Genomic DNA, 21284 nt, shown 5'->3' on the forward strand with positions numbered 1-21284 from the left:
CCCCCAATGCAGAAATAAAATGGTAAAGTATTTTATGGTGCAACAACATCATGGGAGAGGTGTTTCCAGCTGTCTCAGCCCCATGCCTTTCGAAGCCTTGTAGGCAGCTTCAGGAGAGGGATTGAAAGCAACATCATGAGAAGGGTGTTTCTAGGTCCAAAGTGAAACTGTCAAGCCCCTTGCCATAATTAATGTTATATTTACAGTACTGAAATGTGCGGGTTTGTATGCTGTTATATTTGCTGTTTTATTACGAAAGTGGGGTTGTTGGTTTTTTACTGTTTATTTAAGAAAGGCCACAACCAATGACACTGAAAATTATCATAAAATTTATTAGCATCATCACAGGAATTTTAAAAGTGGGGTAAAAAACCAGCAGAGTTAGAAGTTTACAAAAGGGGAAAACAGGAAGAGGGGAGAGAAATGTCATTCCACAGGAGAATCTCTCCTCCTCCTCCTTCCCAGAAGATCTGTTGAAGCTTTAATTGAGACCCACTTCATTCTGATGCATTTTAAAAAGTTAAATGAAAGAAAGAAAGAAACCGCGCCCCAGGCCTAAAATGTCACAAAGCTATGGTAGCAGAGCGGGTATTTTCAGAAAAACAATGGTGTATCTTCATCTGACACCCATCAGAGGCAGCACCAAGCCATTCCCTCAGATTGCAATACCTCCTCATGCCCAGATCCAGAAAAAACAACAACACCCCAGACTTCCAAAAGGCCCAACTTCACACAATCCTTTACAACCCGAGCAGTCTGGTACCAGCAAAACAATGCAGGCTTTCCTCTCCCACAAAACTGAAAGACCCACTCGGCCGCTCTCAGAATCACTTCGCCAGCTGACAGACTTTTTGTCCAATAGTGTTTTTCATCATTCCCCAACCAAGGCCAGCTCCGGTCGCAAAGGACAAAATAGTGCCGCTTCCCATTCCAGATAAAAAAAGCTGACCAGAGTGGCAGCTGAATCAGACTTCAAAGCTGGTGAGCGGGAGCATCTTCTGCTGCAGTTGAGGACAGCAGGCTAGCTTATGGGATGTGGAGCTGGTGGCCCAGCACACCCAGCTCAGTCCATCCCCACCCTTCACTGTCCTCTGCCTGAGATCCTGTTCTCCACCCCCATGTGAAATTCCCAGTTTACAGAGGCAAGCAGGTGCAGAAAAGTTATGGAAACAGCTATACAAAATCATGGCTCTTCCCTGCCTGCCCCTAGCAGTTTGAGAAAAGCTCGATATTACTTTGGCTTGCCTGGGTGCTTGGTATGGTTATGTGTTGGCGAAGCAAGAACATGTGCATAGAAGTTGAGCAATCCAGACATGAGCTTTCAGGACAGCCTGTTGGCGCCAATGTACAAATGGCCAGCTTGCAGTAGTGGAGGGGACCACATGCAAGAGAGGCAATAGGAATTGATGGCACTCCTGGGCTGGAATATGAGGATCCACAGGCCTGGCTAAAGAGCCTCCAGCCCACCAGGCCTCCCTCATTCATCCCACCAAACCACCACCACAGGGCATGTAAAGGCGCACTGGGGCCAAAGGGGGTTTGCAGTGCAAAGCACAGTTCACAGCGCTTTGAAAAATGCTGGTATCAGCAGATTGTCAGGGCTTGCAAAGCATAGCACGTGGAGTTACACAAGGCCCAGAAGATCGGCAGAGACAAAAGTATGTTTCTGCCAACACCTCCCATGCCATACTGCTGCCTGCTCCCTGGCTCAGTAGACAAGAGGTAAAGGCACCAGAGGACACATAGGTTACAGCAGTGTATGCACATGCACACTGTGGCATACACTAGCACAGCAGTCTCACACTGCAAAGTTGAGTAATGGCACACGGGCAAAAAAAAAAAGGCTGGTCAACTATGTTAACACTATGTAGGGGAGGGCTAAAACCACAGGCTCAGCATCAGCTTCTGAAACAGATTATGAAGCTTGACACCAAACGTGTAAGATTTGAGCTCTTTCTCCCTGCTGGAGTAACTTAAGACTCGCTTCAAAAAAAAATCTGCAGCTCTGATTTTGAGAGAAAGGCAAACAATTCCAAATACAGCAGTTTACAAGTTATTTTTTAAAAAAGAAATCTGTTCCAGTTGAGCTCTGATCAATAGAAAAGCTACTTAATAAGCAAAAAATGAAATAAAACCACACATACACGCTCCTTGCACATTCCCCCTCTCCCACCCCAGTTTTAAAAAGACAATACTTGTCATGTTAATAGTTGTGTTTAACAAAGCACCAAAGGCTTGCAGGTGCAGGAACCAGCACAACCAGGGCCCTGCCCAGATATTGTCAGGTATGAAAGTCATCTGTTGAAAATCATTTCAAAAAACTAAAATTTTCAATACAAGAGATTTAAAAGTCATTTTGTTATGAATTCAAGACTCAATGTAGAAATCAGCATCTCTCCCAAACACACAGTATTCAGTTTCATAGCAAAAGTCATTCACACGCTCTCTCTCTCCCACAGACATAAAAATCACGAGAGGCAAGAAGAGAGAAAGAACACCCACACCCACACTGAGAAACTTACTATGTCAATAGAAAAAGAATTATTGCTCAGAACTGTGTTTCTCTAGGGCATATTTCACATGAGTGAGAGATGTGCTTGTGATTGCAAGAGAGAGACAGGCAAAAGAAGTCAATGCTGTTAAATGAAGCTTCTCTTGCCTTTTGAGAGAAAATCACAACACAGGCTACATCCCTGCCTAAAACATGGAAAGGCTGGGACGCCTTGCTTCTCTGGATTGTCGTATAAAACAAATACCACTTCCGCCCCACTGAGCACACTTTCACTCTCATGATTTCTCAGGAGTGGATGGCAGCAATGGCGGCGAAATTAACATCCCCAAATGGGGAGATGTCCTATTTGAAAAGGGTAGAAGTACAAACAAGAGTCAGTGATCCACTCTGTACATGCAGGTGGTGACAGAAAGGGGTGTTGGGCATTCTTCCAGTATCATTTGAACCTCATCTCCCTGGAGGGGGATGCAGGCAGGAAAGGAGTTGCTCACCCAGTCCCAAGAGTCTTGCACAGATCAGTATCTGCCAATGTGGCCCTTGCCATGTGGAAGTGCAAGATGCGCTCTCTACTCTCTTTTGACCCTTCACAGTGTTCTTGGGAGAGGTAACTTAGGAAAATGGGAACCTGCCTTATACTGAGTCAGACCATTGGTCTATCAAGCTCAGTGCTGTCCACACTGACTGGCAGCAGCTCTCTATGGTTTCAGACAGGGACTCTCTCCCAGCTCTACCTGGAGATGCCAGGGACTGAACCTGGGGCCTTCTGCATGCAAAGCAGATGCTCTACCACTGAGCTACAGCCCTTCCCATTCCCCATTTCTAAGTAGAATCCATAATGGGATTCTCAGCCCTCCTGACTATTTTAGCATTCTTGGGGAGGAGAATTAAATTCCACTGCCCCCAAGCTGAAACCCAAACCATTTTTATTTGACTGCCTGAACCTTTGCTACCAATGCAACCAATCAACTGATCAACCAACCACCACAACCAAACAGAGCCTCCCACTCAAACCGCCTCGGCTTGGCTAAGCTGTCCATCTGGTGCATCAATGGCAGTCTCAGCATCTCCTTGCTAAAATACAGCTTCTAAGTGAATGGTCCAATGTGATTCGTTCTCTGGATTTACCACTTTTCCAGAGCAGTGGTAAGCATCTCATCCTGCCCCATCCCATCCCACCCCACCCCACCCTGACTGACACACACACACACACACACACACACACACACACACACTCCTCCTCTTCTCCTAGATTAGCCCACCAAGGCCACAGGTTGCCAAATTGTGGCAATGTCCAAAGAGTCAAGGTTTCCTGGAAAAGGCAACAAAAACGACGCTGAATGTTGGCCTTAGCAGAAGAGTTTCACGAAGCAGTTCTGACAGTAGGGCTTGTCGTTCTGCTCCTTGAAGGTTCCTTTGTTGAGCTGCTTGAGACAGAAGGCACAGACGAAGTGCTCAGGGTGAAATTTCTTGGCCATCGCAGTGATGCAGCGGCCTGTGATGGGCTTCTGGCAGCCGGAGCACAGTGAGCCACGGCGCTCGTGGTAATGCACCTCGCAGTAGGGCTGCCCGTCGTGTTCAAAGAAGCTGCCATTAATGAATGGAGTAAAACATTCCTGTGGAGGAGGAGAAGCAAGACTGCAATCAGGTATCAGAGATGGAAAAACATGGCGCTAGTAGCTGAGGGCAGCTCCAGAGCTCAGCTCTGGAAAACCACTCATGATAAGAGCACGATAAGAAAACATCTATAACAAAATTAAGAACAGTTGTAACAAAATAGGTCATCCAAAACAGAATAGTTTTCATCAGGCATCTGTCTTAAAGAATACAATGATGGTGGCTGCATTATATCAATAAGCAAGGAGTTCCAAAGTACAGTACTGTCACACTGATGGAATAAGGTATCATTTTTGCTGTTACAGATAGGCACTTGTGGATGCCCTTATCCTCCCGCTTCAGAGCCCTCTAGGGTTGCCAATCTTTCCGATCCCCCAGGCATATTTGCAAACTGGAGAAACCGTTGTGAGCGTCATGCAAACACTGCAACCATGCACACTCAATGCAACCATGCACGCTCATCTTCTCCTACCACCAGCAATTAAGTTGTTTTAAAGCCTCCTATTGTCTGCAATGAAAGGCTTCTTACAAGCATAATTTCAGCAGGAGAAAGAAGGAACCCTGTGGTCAGCAAGAAAGGCCTCCGCTGGCACTTGTGTGCCTGAGAGCACTGCATTGGTGACCCATGAATTACACCAAGACTGGTCAGGATGATAGATGTCCTCAGCTGGCTGAATGGAAGGGAAGGGGAATGAATTCCTGAAGTGCTCTTACCCGACAGACAAAACATTCAGGGTGCCAAAGGGTATTCAAGGCAGAGATATAGTTTTCCAAGATAGCCCGGGCACAGCCTCCACACTTAGGAGCAAACATGTCAAAGTAATCCTTGCGACAGTAGGCCTTGCCGTCCTTCTCGTGAAAACCTGCCAGGGCAGAAGGGTAAGCAGCAAAAAAGGAAAGAAGAAAATTAGTATCTGCCTGGCCTTTTTATTTTAGGAATTTATAAAATGTTTTTCCAAATCTGAATGTGGAACTCAAAAAACATAGAAAACATTCGATAAAAATGAACAAATTTACACCCCAGAATTACTGCTGTCATAAACAGAAACAGCCGTTTAAAAATTAAACATATTTGTATGTGATAAAAAGTTGGTGGGGGGATAGAAAGGGGGGAAAGAAGAAAATAAATAAACAAAAATAAAAGCCTAGACATAAAAGAAAGGCATCACCAAAAGTTCCTAAGAAATGGAGAGGACCATCAAAGCTGGAATCAACACTCTTCATCATCAGGCTACTGCAAATGTGCAATCTGGTGTACATTTCCCTTGGTGTAAGCCCTGCTGAATGGGGTTGGGCTTGCTTCCATGTAAACATGAACAGGATTGGACTTACCAAAGAAGCAGCCTATTGGGGCTGAGAACAGTGCGGTTACACTACACTTCCACTTCCTGGGGAGCAAGGCTACACGAGTCTATGCAATCCGAATGTCAGGGGGAGGATTGTGTTTGCCTGTGCTAAGCTTATTTATGCATGCCCATTACTACCAGTGTCTGCAACATCAAGTAATGACTTGCAAGGGAGAAATGGCAAATCTGAGCTGAAATTCCACTCGCAGCACCTGAATGTCACCTCACAAGACCTCAAGCTCAATACCTGGGAGACAGTTTACACATCTGAAAATAAGCAAGCCATGCAAGCTGTGGATCAGCCTTCAGGGACCATACCTTCTGGGCCGAAGAATGCTCCGCATTGGGCACAGAAGAAATGCTCAGGGTGCCATGTCCTATCCAGCGCCGTCACCACTTTCTGATATAAAGAAACCATAAACCATGAATGAGTAGCCAAAAAAAAAAAAAAAAAATGCAAGGAAACACGTTGAGTGCATTTCAAGGAGAGGAAGGGAGGAATCCTCTGACCCTGGGAAACTGGACTATTAACATCCCAATACAGTGGTACCTCGGGTTAAGTACTTAATTCGTTCCGGAAGTCCGTTCTTAACCTGAAACTGTTCTTAACCTGAAGCACCACTTTAGATAATGGGGTGCTTCCGTGCCGCCGGAGCACAATTTCTGTTCTCATCCTGAAGCAAAGTTCTTAACCCGAGGTACTATTTCTGGGTTAGCGGAGTCTGTAACCTGAAGCATATGTAACCTGAAGCGTATGTAACCCGAGGTACCACTGTAATGTGATCTCTGGCTGGATTAAGCCCAGAATTTCATGAACATGCATTTCCGATCTCAATCTCTCTCTCCTGTTGCCTTTGGAAGGTCAATGAACTCCCCAGCAGACAGATAGACATCCTGGGACGTGTACAGAGATTAACTGGCTGATTGCTGTGGTATGTCTGCTCATGGGCCCTACCCATGTAGAACGCAAACAGATGAAACAGTACACTAAGGCATAAATGAGGATAAAACTAAGAAAAAGAGAATGGAGTGTGAAGATGTAGGTGAACAAAAGCTCTTCTCCTCCCTTCAAGCACAAAATTGGGAATATAATTGATCCCTCTCCTTATCCCGCTGCAGTTTTTCAATACATCAGTTGTTGTGTTTAATGCGGCATCTAAAATCTGCAAATATGGCCAATGATACAATCAAAGCCTGTTGTTATGAATCAATTCTAGTTTTCCATATTTTGCACACCCTTGGGCAAAATATGTCCGAATTACAGCCTAAGAAGTTGCAAGGGAACTCTTTGCTTTTTACCCTGGATTGATCCTGAGATCCCTCAGGATCTTCCTGCCTGCTTTCCTGTCAAGCTATGCCACTCCCTGCACCAAGACTGGTTTCTTGGTGGCAGAGTGGAACTGACAAACCGAAGGGCATGAGCATCACCACTAGGAATCTAGAGAATTGCATCTTGCAAGTAGGCGAGGGATGTGGCTATTTAACTAAGCGGGCCATCCTCTGTGCAGTGTCCACTCTGAACCCTAGTTCAGTGCCAGTAAAATTGGCAGTCATAAGGGAGAGGGGGCCTTTTCCATAGCTCAGTGGCATAGCACCAGCTTTGCACTCAAGAGTGCACAAGTTCAATCCCTGGTCAGGAAGGGCTGCAAGTATCCCCTGCCTGAAACTCTGAAGAGCTGCTGCCACTCATTGAAGCAGTGCTGAGCTAGATGAACCAGTGGTTTGACCTAGCATAAGGCTCCTATGCTCCTTCTGATGAGACTGGCGGGTGAGGTGGGGAGAGAGACATATATGGGATTCTATGGTTATTTAATCTCACTTCTTTCACTTCATTTTGACAGATCATCTCAATTTATTATATAGTGGTACCTCGGGTTAAATACTAAATTTGTTCCGGAGGTCCGTACTTAACCTGAAACTGTTCTTAACCTGCAGCACCCCTTTAGCTAATGGGGCCTCCCGCTGCTGCCGAGCTGCTGGAGCACGATTTCTGTTCTCATCCTGAAGCAAAGTTCTTAACCCAAGGTACTATTTCTGGGTTAGCTGAGTCTGTAACCTGAAGCGTATGTAACCTGAAGCGTATGTAGCCCGAGGTACCACTGTATTTACAGAATCCAGCGGTTTCACATAGAGTAGTACCTCGAATGCCTCCATTAACGAACATTTCGGAACCCGAACGCCAAAAACCCGGAAGTAAATGCTTCCATTTTCAAATGCACCTCGGAAGTCGAACGGCTTCTGCTGTGTGTTTTTCAATTTCCTCAATTGAATTTGCAGGCAGCCCTTTGCGCCTCGGTTTTCAATCGTTTCGAATCTCGAAAGGTCTTCTGGAACGAATTACGTTCGAGAACCAAGGACAATGAGGGGGGATCCCATTGCTAACACCCAAGCTAACACTAGAATGGTGTCACTCAACCTGCCACATGGGGGCGTCTAACTCCTAGACTCGCTGTTCCCAATGTGTGTGTTGCCAGTCTCCAGTTGTGTCCGACTAGAGCATTTCCATATAATACGAAAAGTAGCCACGTGTAAGTAAATGTGGAAACTGATGTAGCAGTGTTGACAACATGAACCCACGACATTGCTAGGAGCTCACTGGCCATTTTAAGGGAAGCCCATGCATGTATACAGGCAAGGGTGAAGAGTTCCACCCTCCCAGCAGCCCAAAGGCCATATTCTCTTGCAGTGGCGTAGCGTGGGGGGTGCAGGGGGGCCGACCGCACCGGGCGCAACATCTGGGGGTTAGGGTTAGGGGGCGCAAATCCACGGGTTAGGGGGTGCAAATTACTTGCCTTGCCCTGGGTGCTGACAACCCACGCTACGCCACTGTTCCCTTGGGGAAAGTAGCCAGGGACTGTATGTATAATGGTACAAGCACATCCACATGCACACCCACCCTACCCATTCATTCACACACCCAGTTCACTTCATTTCTGTGCTGTGCAATGAGAAAGAGGCAGTAACAGTAGCACTGTATTTACTACGGAATGCAGAATTTGTATTGTATTTTTTAAAATGTTATTTTTGTTGGGATGCGGACAGGTATTTCGGTTGAAATATAAAGCATTATAAAAGTTAAACAGATAAATGATACACAGCAAGCAACTCATTAAGAAAGCAATCTCTTCCTCCATGAGCAGCTCACTCCACCAGTCAATGCATTGGCGTGGTTAGAGTGTGGAACTAGGACACTGGTGTGGTTAGAGTGTAGAAATTCCCACTCAGCCATGAAGGCAACTGGGTGACCTTGACCAGTCATTCGGTCACAGTCTAACCCAGGGGTCAGCAAACTTACTGCACCTTGGGCCGGTGTCTCCAGCTCTGATTGCGCAGTAGGCCGGAGAGCGGAGGAGCGCGTGCCCATACGTGTGCGCACACACTATTTCCGGTGCACTTCCGTGTCAGAGGAGCACCGGAAATAGCTTGTGCGCATGTGCACAGGCCTCCTCCGACCCGGATGTACACCGGAAATAACACTTGCGCATGCACAAATAACGCTTATGCATGCGCTCAAGCTATTTCCGGTGCTCCTCTGACACGGAAGTGGGCAGCCGCACAGTGCAGCGCTGGCAAGAGCGGGTGACAGGGTTCACCGCGGGCCAGATAAACAAGTCCCTCGGGCCTTATCCAGCCCGTGGGCCTTAGTTTGGGGACCCCTGGTCTAACCTACCTCACACAATTGCTTTAAGGACAGGAGGGGGAGAACTTTGTGTGCCACCTTTAACTCCTTGGAGGAAAGGTTGGGGTAGAAAAGTAGTAATAAAATAAATACTCTAAACCTTCTCGCCTTGTGTTCTTATATGCACACAGAGATCAGAATTTACAAGATTACAGCTCAGCAATGGAGAAATTAATCCCTGATCAGATGGCCAGCACAAGGATTGGGGGAAGATTATGAGGAAGGGAGGTTTAAAGGTATCCTCCCCCATGAACCCCAACCCCACTACTCCGCTGATTAGAAACTGCAGTTCAGCAGCATGGGGGTATGGGCAGGGCCTGTGGAGTGGTTGTTGGGCTGGATGCAGAGGAGACCTACAGGCTGGAAGTGGGCCGAAATCCCCCACTGTCATTTAATTTTCTAAACCACAGTGACTAGGGTGGGATTACTGGCACCCACTGGACAAGCAAATGAAATGTGTGCATAGCTATGGGATCGGTAAGGTAGAAAGTGTAAGTTTGGACAGCCAGAGGAATAAGACCACATAAACGCCATGAACTCACATCCAGGATAGGACCGTTGCAGTAGTAGCAGCGAGGAGAGAAGAGGTTGTGATAGTCCTTCTCGCAGTAGGGCTGGCCGTCACGCTCAAAGAAGTTACGCGATCCTATCTCCTCCTGGCAGTGGGTGCAGACAAAGTGTTCAGGGTGCCAAGTCTTCCCCATCGCCGTGACAACCTGGGAAAGAGAGAGGAAAAAACGGTCCTGGCTCCAGCAGATGCTCCACCTCTCAAGTATGGGCATCATATGTGTGACAAAGACATCAAAAAGCACAGAGTCTAGAACAAATGAGAGAGAACGTTCTACTAACAGGTGGATCCCTGGACTGGGGTAGCATGAAAACTGAATTACCTATCATCTCAGAAGAGGGCAGTCCCTCATGGGCAGGGTAGAGGTCACTGGAGGAGCTTACAGCGTACCTAGCCAGTGGATAAATAGAGTACTTCAGTTTCTTCAGCATCGCCAGTCCGTTCATCCATATGATTTTTTAAAGCCCTCCCAGTTGTAGCTTGAGACTCTCAACAGGTGGGAGTTGTCCTTGACACTCACCTGTCCAGCAATTGGCTTCTTGCAGGCTCCACATACACCTTTGGCAACCGTTGCTACCCCGAGTTTATGCAAGTCTGACTGGAGGCTTCCGAGCATGCTATCCAACTGGCTGCCGGGCTTTGGAGAAGTCGTGGATGGGTAGTTGTTCCCACCTTTCCCTTGGGACATGAACTGCAACAACAGAGAGTCAAAGCAGAGACTATTAAAGTTAAGAACCATGCTAGAGTTCTTCTCTCCCTGTGGAAGTTCGTTGAGCCACCTCCTGCCTCCATTAACATATAACAGAAAGGACAGTGTAATTGCAGAAGCTGGTGAAGGGAACAGTGAAGGCTAGGATGAATGGTTTCCAGCAGTTTTGTCAGAGCAAGTCTCCTCGAATTAACAGACCCATGGATTAGGTAGTTACAAGAAAAGGCTCTTCCCATAGGCAGATTAAAGAAAATGAGAAGGCTGTTTGAGCTCAGAGCATGCTTTCAAGTTTCCCAAGGTAAACACAATAAAACCATATTCCTAAATTAGATTTCTCTGCCAGTGCCACAATATGCAAGACATCCACACAATGACAATTCCAGCTCTAACATCAACCAAAGGAATGTGTGACTTGGTTTAAGATCGTGAGATGTTACACCACAGTGTACTTTTGATTATAACACAGTCTACTGGTGGACCACTTTTCTTCCTGCCACTCAGCACTGGACCATCCTGCTTCTAATCTCTCACCATGGCAGCACCTCTTGACCAAGCTACTGACATGCTGGTTGTCACCTTCCACAATTACGCCGGCAAGGATGGCGATAAGGACACCCTAAGCAAGAAGGAATTGAAGGAGCTGATACAGCAGGAGCTCACCATTGGACTGAAATTGCAGGATGCACAGATACAGGCATTAATGAAAGATCTGGACCGCAATGGGGACCAAGTGGTGAACTTCCAGGAATACGTCACTTTCCTGGGTGCCCTGGCAATGATTTACAATGAAGCTTGAGTTCGTAAATGTACATCCCAGTGGGGTGAGGTGTCGTGGTTCAGGATTATACCTCTGTAGGCAGTTTCACATCCAAAAGAAATTAAGTTTTGTAAAAAACAAAAAAGCCAGTCTATTGGTGTAAGTCCTTCTGTTCCAATTAACACATGGGGTGCAGGGAAGGTTGGCAGATGGGAAGCGTGTGCTGTTCTACAAGTCACACCTCACACTTACAAGAGCCTTTGATCCTCGCATGTGTACACACTAACTTCACTATGCGTTTCTAAGGTTAAAGCAGAGATGAGGAAGCTTTGGGCCCTCTAGATGCCATTGAGCTACAACTCCCATCATCTCTTAAATTTGCTTCGGATGTTTTATTGTTTTTACCAATTTTTAAATTTGGTTTTATTTTAATTTTATTTGCATTCTTATTACAGAAAGGGTTTGCCACTTCAGGGGAAAGGGCAGCATATAAATTTAATAAAACAAATAAATTAATCAAGCATCTAGAGAACATCAGGTTGGTGAAGGCTGCTCTGTGTGATGCCAAAGGACACAGAGTAGGTATTAGTCATTTACATAGCAGAACTTTTATTTATTATATTTGCATTCCCCATTTATTATTTACTGATTATATTGGCTATCTAACTTTTCCTCCAGGGAGCTCAAGGTATGACATGCATCCCCTGCCCCATTTTATACTCACAATAACCCTGTGAGGTAGGTTAGGCTAAGAAATTGTGACAGGCCGACGGTCACCCAGTGAGCTTCATGAGTAGGTGGGGATTTCAACATTGGTCTGCCTGGTCCTAGCCAAACACTCTAACCACTACACCATATTCTTCCATGAATGAAATCAAGGTGCTATAAATACAAGTCTGCCATCAAGACACTGAATGGGCTCAGACCTGCTTAGCTTCAAAAAGGTTGATGTATAAAATGTTTTCAAACTATTCCTCCTGGACTTTTTACTGACTTGGTTAGAATGACAGGTTTACATGCAAGTCTGCAAATATTAGTAGTCTGTTTGTTTTTTACTAGCCCACCTGATCACACATGTTAGTTAGTCATGGCCTAAAAGAAGAGAGAGTAAGCCAGATTTTGTACATCTTTTCCTGCTTGGTTAACATGTGGTCAGTTTTTACTCGCCACAGGTGACTGGTGATTGATAAGACTGGGGCACAGCATGCTTTCTCCCAGAAAATCATTCTACTTTATTCCGGTGACATACATATGTTCAAGCAACACAGCAAAAAATAAAGGAGAAGTCCTAACAAACATATATTCTCTTCATTGGGATTGTTAAATATATTTGAGCATTTGATACCTTGTTTAAAAATGCCTCGCTCAATACATGCTGGGAAGACATTCATACTTTTTACTTGGTAAACTGCATGAACGTTTGTTGCTTCTTCTCCCATTCTCCAGCCACTAAATTCACGTCCTTGAAAAGGTCATGCCACAAGCTCTCAAAAATCATGCTGGTTTTAAGAGACCAACTGTTGCTTCCCCATACTAATTAGAATCAAGCAGGCTGAGCCTTAGGAAAAAGCACAAAATTGCATTTCTGCGGAAAACTTGCAATTCTACCAATGCAAGAATCAAATCTATGCCAAGAGAAGTGTTTCCCACACACCATGCTACAGAAAAAAAGAGAGGATGCCCTGCCTTCTCAGGAGTGGGAGGACGAACGGCAAGAACTTGGGAGCCCCATTCCAGAGGTGGAGCATATGAGACCTGAAAAGCATAATTCACAGTGAGTGCTAGCAGGCTGAAAGCTGCAGTGATGTGAGAAAGCCAGCAGAAAGGCCACTGGACGTGGATTCACGGAAAGTCCTGTACCCCAGTCCTAGCTAAGTCATGAAGGGCTAAAGAGTCCAAACCTTCACATCTGTGAAATGGAAATAATGGCTGTCCATTAAATGTATTACAAAGGTGTGTGAGATAAGGAAAGTCTTTCTCGACTTTATACATAAGGTGGGTTTACCACCCATAACCTGTATGCAGCCTTTTTTCTACAGTGAACTGGAACTGATCATTGCCCTGGGATCATTGCCACTTGATGGAGAAAGTTGAGCACTCAGCTATGTGGCATACAGGTGGTTCTGCAGCACTTTTAAAAATAAAAACACCAGCATGGAGCAAGTATGCAACCATACTAAAACGAGGATTCGTAGGAAAAGCTCAGATGCTCCCAAAAACCTTTGAACAGCTCATGAACGCAGAAGAAAACTGCTTGCGCAATAAGTTTCTATGGGCCACATAGGGACACATAGTAAGCTGCTTTACACAGACTGCTTCGTGCATCTAGCTCAGTCTTCACCCAACCACTGCCCGCAATGTGGGCCACACACTATTCCCTTTGTGGCACTACTCCCAACTCCGCGCACATGGCAAAGTGTACTCATGTGTATTCAGCACCACTATGAAAGCTAAAATGTGTTTTCTGTCCTGAGCATCCAAATAGTTGCTCTTCCCTGTGAGCTCAGAATAAGCTTACGCCCAAACATTCAGTCTAAGAGGAGGACCCCCCCCCCCAAAAAATGAACAACCTTGTATCTGCTGGGCTCTAGTAAGTCAGGAGCCCAAAGAAAGGAGACCATGCCTGATCTGGCGGGAAGAATGAATCCTCATCCGTTTGGCAACCAACTGACACCACCATCTTGGAAGGAGAGGCCACTTCAACTGGTTCTGCTGGGATCTGTGCCTGGGAAGGGGGGCATTCCTCCAGAAGCATTTCCCACTGGAGCAGAGGGTGAGGAGGTGGAGCTGATGGCACATAGCGCAGCTGGGGGACGTGCACAGATGGCGGTGGTGGCGGCGGCAAGGGAGGAGGTGGCGGCGGAGGGTGAGGGAGTGGAGAAGAGAAGGCAGCCTTGACAGAGGCAGCCTTTGAAACATCTTTAGGAAACTGTGGTGGGGGAGAGGGTGGAACAGCAATTGTCCTTCTTAGAGGGAGGGGTGACTCTGCAGGAATTATAACCTAGGAAAGAAGCAGGAAGAAAACATAAACAAGTCCAGAGGCACTTAGTCCAGAGGAATTGCATCGACCAAGGAGAAAACATGAAATGAAAGAAGTGACCCACTTCTGAGTGTAGAGCCTTAGTCTGGCCGCAAAACAAGCAGAAATTATAAAAAACTAATGCAATAGTCAAGTATAATCAAACGTGAGGGGGAATAATAGCCAGAATCTGCCTTTATGCACTTTCAATCTGCAGAAACATATGTGGCAATGAAATCATGTTTCATTTAGTAAAAAATTAGAATATTGTTCTACCTCTGAGTGTGCCATACCTACAGAACAAAAATTAATAAATCCAGGGTCCCACACTCTTCATTTAAAATGCCTTCCAGTGAAAACGGGCAAGTTCCCATGTTCATATAGAGGGATCTAGGTCACAAGCCAGCATGGAAAAACAGTAAGGGTGATCTGAGTCATCTAGACAAAAAGTAACTCTCCAGTAGGTTTCCAGCAGGTTTAACACTCAAGACACACTAAGACCTTGCTGTTAATCATCTGGCCAACAAACCCATCTTGAATCCCCTTGCTTTCTCCTGGTGTTCAACGAAACACTGGTGGTCAGGGACGGATTCTTACTCATATAAGCATTCTGATGGCACATCTGTACTTTTCTCATTTCAGGAATTGCATGTGCTCATCTGCTACTCCAGAAGCTTGAGCTAGTCCCTGAGCATTCAGCATGGTGGATGCGCACAGTAAGCTGTGAAGCTTACACAGCTGGCTGCTTCTCTTGGACCAAGAGGGTGAAAGGTAATTCCTGAGCTTCTAGGTGATGTGGATTACCTCTCCACACTTTGAATGCTAACAAGTGCTGTATGGATGTGTTCTAAGCCATTTTCAATATACCAGATAGGATACTCCTGGAGGAGAGACAAGAAAACCCACAAGGCATTATGCTCTCTACCTTTTCTACCTGCTGACTACCATCTTGCTCTTTCTTCTGTGGCCTGGAGATAATGATGACTCCCTCGGTCATCCAGTTGTCTGGGCTTCTCCACTCCTCCTGTTCAGGTTTGCTGATGCCCAACCTGTCTTGCAGTTCCTCAATCAAGCGGTCTTGGGAGACCGTCTTGTGAAATATGGCTGGGCCCAGCTTGCGCCGTGGCGAGAGATCGCGGCACATCGGGTGCACGTGGGAAGTCTCTTTTGTCTGCTTGATTACAGATTTTATCTTAACAGGAGGGAAATGGCAGTTTCAGTACAAGAGCTGCAGTGGTAACAAAAACACAGGATGCACACGCTTCAAGCTCAAGAACGGTTAGTGACCAGGAGCAGGAAAAACAGCAGCCATTGCCTCTTCAAGGGGAGGGATGAAAACAACAACAACAAATCCTTTTGGCCCATCCCCAAGCAGCAAGTCAACCTTGAGCTAGGTCTTCCAAGGGCAGCCATGCCAGCTGAACAAACAGGACTGATTACAGAGAGCAAATAATTTGTTGCAGTAGGGGAAGGGCCATGGCTCAGTAGTTTACAAGCTCTGCATGCAAAAGGGTCCCTGGTTCAATCCCCAGCATATCCAGGTAGGGCTGGAAAACCCTGAAACCCTGAAGAGCTGCTCTTGCTAGACAGCATAGAAAATACTGAGGTAGCTGGACCAATGGCCTGACTCGGTGTAAGGTGGCGTCCTATGTTCCTAGGCCAAATGTGCTAGATCAAGTGTTAGGAACAGCTTTAAAACACCACAACCAATGGCAGTATCTTCATGCACAATGCACTGTAAATTCATGGAGGCACTGGACTATCCCGCACTGCCAGCTAAGTGAAAGCATCAAGATGTACAGATTCATCAAGGTGTGAAACAACATGAGACCTGCGGGTATAGGGCGGTATACAAATTTAATAAATAATAATATTCATAATAATTCCATAGGTAGGAGAACAGATGCAGCATCAAAACAGTCTAGTTTATGGTGGTTTGATTTTCTTGTAGCTTGACCTTTTATAGGTAATGTTCCACTACACCAGTTGCTCAAAACAAATAATCTAGCAAGTGGGTTGCTGTTAGGAAGAGATCCATTGAGCTCTAATTGTTATAAGCTTCCAAGGCCCTCTCTCTCTCCAAGCCACACTTTCCACTAAGAAGAGGGATGAAAGTGGCTGGTATGTCTTCACAACGTTATGGGAGCTGAGCATGGGGGCCAATGTGCAATGGGTTGCCAAAATAAGTTGTTTCCCTGCAGCATTTTCCCAGTTCACAGTCCCATGCAGCTGCTACTAAGTCTCACTTCAGAGAAGCATGCAAAGCAGCTTAATTCAGAGGGCTCAAAAGCACACCATGCACAGCCAAATGAGATGTACCGGCAGAAGAAATCCACACTAGCTCACTCGCCACTACATGCACTTTGATGCCTGCCTGGCCTGACGTAGAAATCCTCTCCACAGGAATCTTGCAAGAAGGAATCAGATCCATTTCCTCTTTCCAGGCATTTCCCGTAGACCCTGGAGCAGCTGCTACGCAGGAGAGTGGCTCTTTCCATTCACTCGTCGGAGCACTCTGAAGGCTGTTTTTCCTAGGCATCCTCTCTGGACCTTGCTTCTTCTCAGCAACATCAGGACAGCTGCTTGCCCTGGCTGGATCTTGGACTTCAGTACCATGCAGTATGTTCTGGCCCAAGTGGCTTCTGGTACCTGGACAGTTCTCCCATTGATCAACACTCAAAGGACCAGGTCTGTGCATTGTTGGCACGACACCATCTCCCTCTGATTGTAGTCTTGGTGCAAAGTGAGATGCTTTAGAGTTGTTCAGATCATCCAAATCTCCTTTGTTGATGCCAATCCCTTTGTGAGCATCAGCTGTTGGATCAAACACAGGTTCCAACTCTTGTGGCACTGGCACTTTCACCTTGCCACTTATGCAGGAGTTTGAAACAAGCATTGTTGCAGCCTGGGTTTCATCTCTCTGCTCATCCCTCCAAGGTCCTTTTGGCTCTGCAAACCTCTGATTCAGGGTTCCTACATCAGAATGAATGGGCAATGACTCCGCCTTGGAAAATGAGAGAAGTTTCACATTGGAAGTGGACTCTCTGCTTGGTCCGTCTGAGCTTGTGAGAGTAGCAGAGGCCTCTGGGTGCAGTGGCTCAGTCCAGAGTCTGGAAGGGGTGATGAGAGATTGCTCTTGAATCACAGCAGTGACTGGGCTGTTGCTTTCCTCTTCAATATGGAGTACCTCCAGTGGGAGAGGTGCCAGAGGGGACAGAACACCCTCAGAGTGGCCCATGGCTTGCTGCTTTGAGGTAGTCAGGAAAGATATACTAGGAAGCACATGGGCTGCATCTGAGCCAACCAGGCCAGGAAGTAGCTCCAGGGAGGGTTCAGAGATCAGTGATATGGTAGAAGAGGTCTGTGAAAAGATAAAGAAATGTGGGAGGGGAGAAAGGATGGAAACAGAATTGAAGGAAGAGGAAGAAGGGGAAAGGAGGAGTAGGGAAGTGATGAGAAAAAGGAAAATGGCTCTAACCTAAGGCTAGCCAGAAGGAACAAGAAGGCAGAATGGAAATCTGGAAAGGGTGCTGCAGTTTCTTACAATAGGGCACTGTTTTGTCTCTGTCCTCCCCTCTTCACAGAACTAGGTCACCCAAGTCGGTTATACCAGAAACCAACCCGGAAGCCAACAATCACTTGACATAACTGTGACACACGAGCTGCAAGCTTGCTCAAGAAGCCACCATCCCCACCACACACGGACACACCACTGCTTGCTCAGGTAGCTATGAAAGTGAAGGCTTGGAGGACCTGCAACAGAAGATTCAAGGGACATGCTCGTCCTCATGCAACTGGATCCACAAGAAAAGAGATACAACCCAGAGACTAAATCCCTTTAAACCAAACAACAATGCTCTGTTCTGAATCCACATGTTCAGTCTCACGTGCACAACAAACTTTAGAGGGAACAATGAATGCCCATCATTCAGGAAGGGGAAGATCTGACAAACTTATTGACTGCAATTCAACCATTTCTTTAACTAGTACTGCATGTTTGCTGACAGTTCAGCTTCTCAAAAATAATTGCTTACACGGGGGAGGGGGGGAGGAGAGATATTTTTAGCTTTTAGGTTTGCAATTATGGATTATTTTGTATCTTATTTTGTTTGCAATTATGGACTATTTTATATCTTATTTTAATTTTGGTAGTTATGCTGAATTTCTTGTGAAAATCAAGCAGGCTACAATTATCATTGTTTTAAGTTAAAATATCTGTTTTTACTGTTAGTGCTGCTGTTGCTTTTCTAAATCTGTAGGGGGAGTGGCACAGAAGACAGCAGCAACCAAACTAATCTATCAACAAAATGGGCATCTCTTTATTTTGAAAAAAAGAAACAAGAACAACAAAAAGCACCAAGCTGTTCTACGCTAGTTGCAAGACACACAAGAGCACAGAAAAACATAACTGTGGGCTGTCAGGTGATTAGCATGGGGAAGCAGCAGGACTGTAGCTAGGGGGTGGTGAGGTGGGTCTGCACCAGGGGCGCAGATGAGGGTTCTGCACCTCTACCTACCTAGCCTACTGCTTTTTCTTTTACAGCACCAAATGAAGCTCACACTACTCTCACCAAAGCAGGGGTCCTTTTCATGGTATTATTCTTGAAGCCTGAACCTATCCTCTTCTCTCTCTCTCTCTCTCTCTCTCTCTCTCTGGCTTCTCCCCCACCCCTTATCCAACAGGCATGTCTGTCTCTTCTGCTACTTCTCAGGCTGTCTCCTCTATGTTGTTCTTGGCAAGGAGCCATTCCATCCCCAAAGCTGCAAGTTCCTATGTGACATGTGTTGTAGTTCTTGCCCCCCATTTGCTGGGTAAAATGTGAATTTAACACCTCATAACTTTACTTGTAATAAGTTGTTTTTCATCAATACAGAAAAGGACAACGCTCCTACAACTTCCTTGGATTTTTCACTGAATTTAAATCAGCAAAAAAGGAAGAAAGAACTGAAGGTTTGCTACGTGCACACGGAAAAGATCATGAACAGGTGAAAACTGCACATATTGAAACTGTTCTATCCCAGACTTTTCTTAACAGATTCTTTTGGACACTCAACAGAATGTTCCCACAATGGCATTATCATGATTTTGTGCTGAACTATGCATGTGAAAGGCTGTCATTGACTCCCTCACCCTTGTGAATAGGAGAGATGAGATTAAAAATACCAGGAAATAAAAAGAAAAGACAGTAAACTTTTTCAATATGCAGTTACTGCACCAAGAATTTTATTGGCCCAGAAATGGAAGCAGGAGGAAATACCGACGATAGAAGAATGGAGAATGAAATTGACAGTCTATGCAGAGTTGGACAAATTACCATATTTTTCGCTCTATAAACACGCACCAGACCATAACACGCACATAGTTTTTAGAGGAGGAAAACAAGAAAAAAAAATATTCTAAACGAAATAGTGGATATATGATTTTTGTGGTTCATGCTGTGGCCACAGACATGTGATCTGACAGTGAGTTTGGAGTAGCCCAATGCAAAAATCCTGAGGATTTTTGTGGATCCATGCTTTGTAACCACGGAGGAGGGAAGGAAGGGGAACCATGGATCCTCTGCTCACAACTGCAGCAGACCCCCCCCCCCCCCCCCGCCACCCACAGGCATTCGCTCCATAACACGCACAGACATTTCCCCTTACTTTCTAGGAGGAAAAAAGTGAGTGTTATGGTGCAAAAAATACGGTAACTGGAAAAATTAGATATCTCCGAGATCAAAAGTTTATTGATGACTGGGGGAAATTTGTGGATTATCTGAAAAGTATATGCGATGTGCAAACAACACTAGTGGGGTTCCAAGAAGCACTGTGAGTTATAAGATGTATTGTTGGAAAGAAATAGAAGTGGGAGGGAAGACAATGGCAATACAAAAATAAGGAATGCGAAATAGAGAGATCAATATGGATGATTGTCAGAGCAGCTGAGGGAAGTCAAAAAAGGATTAATTTGTTAAAAATTGGATATAATTGTATATTTGTGTTGAAAATTAATAAAAAATTATTATAAAAAAGAGATTAAACATACCATTCTTAGTGGTATCTTCTTAACATATATTTTAATCTATTTTTAGTTTATCACTGATTTTATTTTTTGAAATATTTGAAATACTTGTTTTTAACTGTTTTTACCAATTGTTTTATTATTTTAAAAATGACTTCCAGGTTGTTGGTTTTATTGCAATCAAGCACTGCATAAATTACACACACAATTCTGGTTTTGCATTAGTGCACTTGCTTAGAATTTCTTCTCTCCCATCCTGTCTTTTGGGTTTCGGGGGGGGGGGGGGGGCAGGGTGCAGGGCTGAGTGTTCCTGCATATTTAGCAAGGTATGCATGAGATGTGCAAACTAGTATACGGTACGTGTGACTGAAGAAACTGTATTTCCTTGAAGAGACAGCTCAGTTCTGAAATCAGTAGAAGAAAAAGAATGTGCTGTGTACGGCTCTTGAGGCATGCCACGAGGGCAAGAATGAATCCATGCATCACAGACCCAAAAGTCCAGGGTCTTAATAGATGTGCCGCCAGTGTAGAGCTCGCTCTAAGACACGAACACCAAAAGAAGGAATGAGGGCTGGTCCTTTATGCAGCAGCGTGAGGAGAGGGGTTCAGGAAAATAAAAGTGGAGGCGGCACACTGACAAGTGAGTGGGACAGGAAAGAATGGTATTGACTGGGTACCTTGAAGTCGGAAAGTGAAGCCATCAGCTCATCCAGTTCTCTTGTGGCTGATGAGGCAGATATGCGAGTCTGTTGCTGGCTGGAGGTGACCCGTTGGGGGCTGCTCATCTCACCCTGATTCACAGTGATAGCTGGACTAAGGGAAAGACAGAAGACAGTCAGACACTGTTAAGAAGAGGGAGGTGGCCATTTCTTCCCAAGGAAACGCAGCAAGGCTTCCTCCCTGCCTCCCACCGAACTGTTTTATCCACAATCTTCCTGCTTGTATCTGGCTCTTGTCACTCAGAAGATAAAAACTTTGGATCCTTTTGGAGACAGGTACACTCTCCTGTTGAGGCATGCATGGGCACAACTATCCATTACGTGCAGATCTGGGCCTGGTTTGAGGATACACAAAGC

At 45.5% G+C, this 21284-nt stretch overlaps 1 protein-coding gene and 1 pseudogene across 4 annotated transcripts in view; one reads left to right on the forward strand and one right to left on the reverse strand.

Moving 5' to 3' along the window:
- Positions 1-306: 306 nt before the first annotated feature.
- The window catches only part of PXN (paxillin), a 63294-nt gene continuing 42316 nt past the window's right edge, over positions 307-21284 (reverse strand). The window contains exons 6-15 of one of the 3 annotated variants that reach the window (XM_079956489.1): positions 20886-21021; positions 16579-17565; positions 15130-15396; positions 13809-14186; positions 12872-12940; positions 10240-10410; positions 9694-9867; positions 5791-5872; positions 4841-4989; positions 307-4125 (exon numbers count right to left, since the gene is read on the reverse strand). In XM_079956489.1, coding sequence (XP_079812615.1) covers positions 3859-4125; positions 4841-4989; positions 5791-5872; positions 9694-9867; positions 10240-10410; positions 12872-12940; positions 13809-14186; positions 15130-15396; positions 16579-17565; positions 20886-21021 — 2680 coding nt within the window. In that variant the 3' untranslated portion in view covers positions 307-3858. Of the gene's footprint in view, positions 4126-4840; positions 4990-5790; positions 5873-9693; positions 9868-10041; positions 10110-10239; positions 10411-12871; positions 12941-13808; positions 14187-15129; positions 15397-16578; positions 17566-20885; positions 21022-21284 lie in introns of those variants that run through there. The other 2 variants (XM_079956490.1, XM_079956491.1) reach the window with 2 other exon arrangements.
- On the forward strand, positions 10895-11264 carry LOC307205056 (protein S100-A6 pseudogene; annotated as a pseudogene). Its single transcript has one exon. The product of its transcript is annotated as a protein S100-A6 pseudogene (transcript).

This window comes from Podarcis cretensis (genome assembly GCF_951804945.1).
Source record: "Podarcis cretensis genome assembly, chromosome: 16".
NCBI lineage: Eukaryota > Metazoa > Chordata > Lepidosauria > Squamata > Lacertidae > Podarcis > Podarcis cretensis.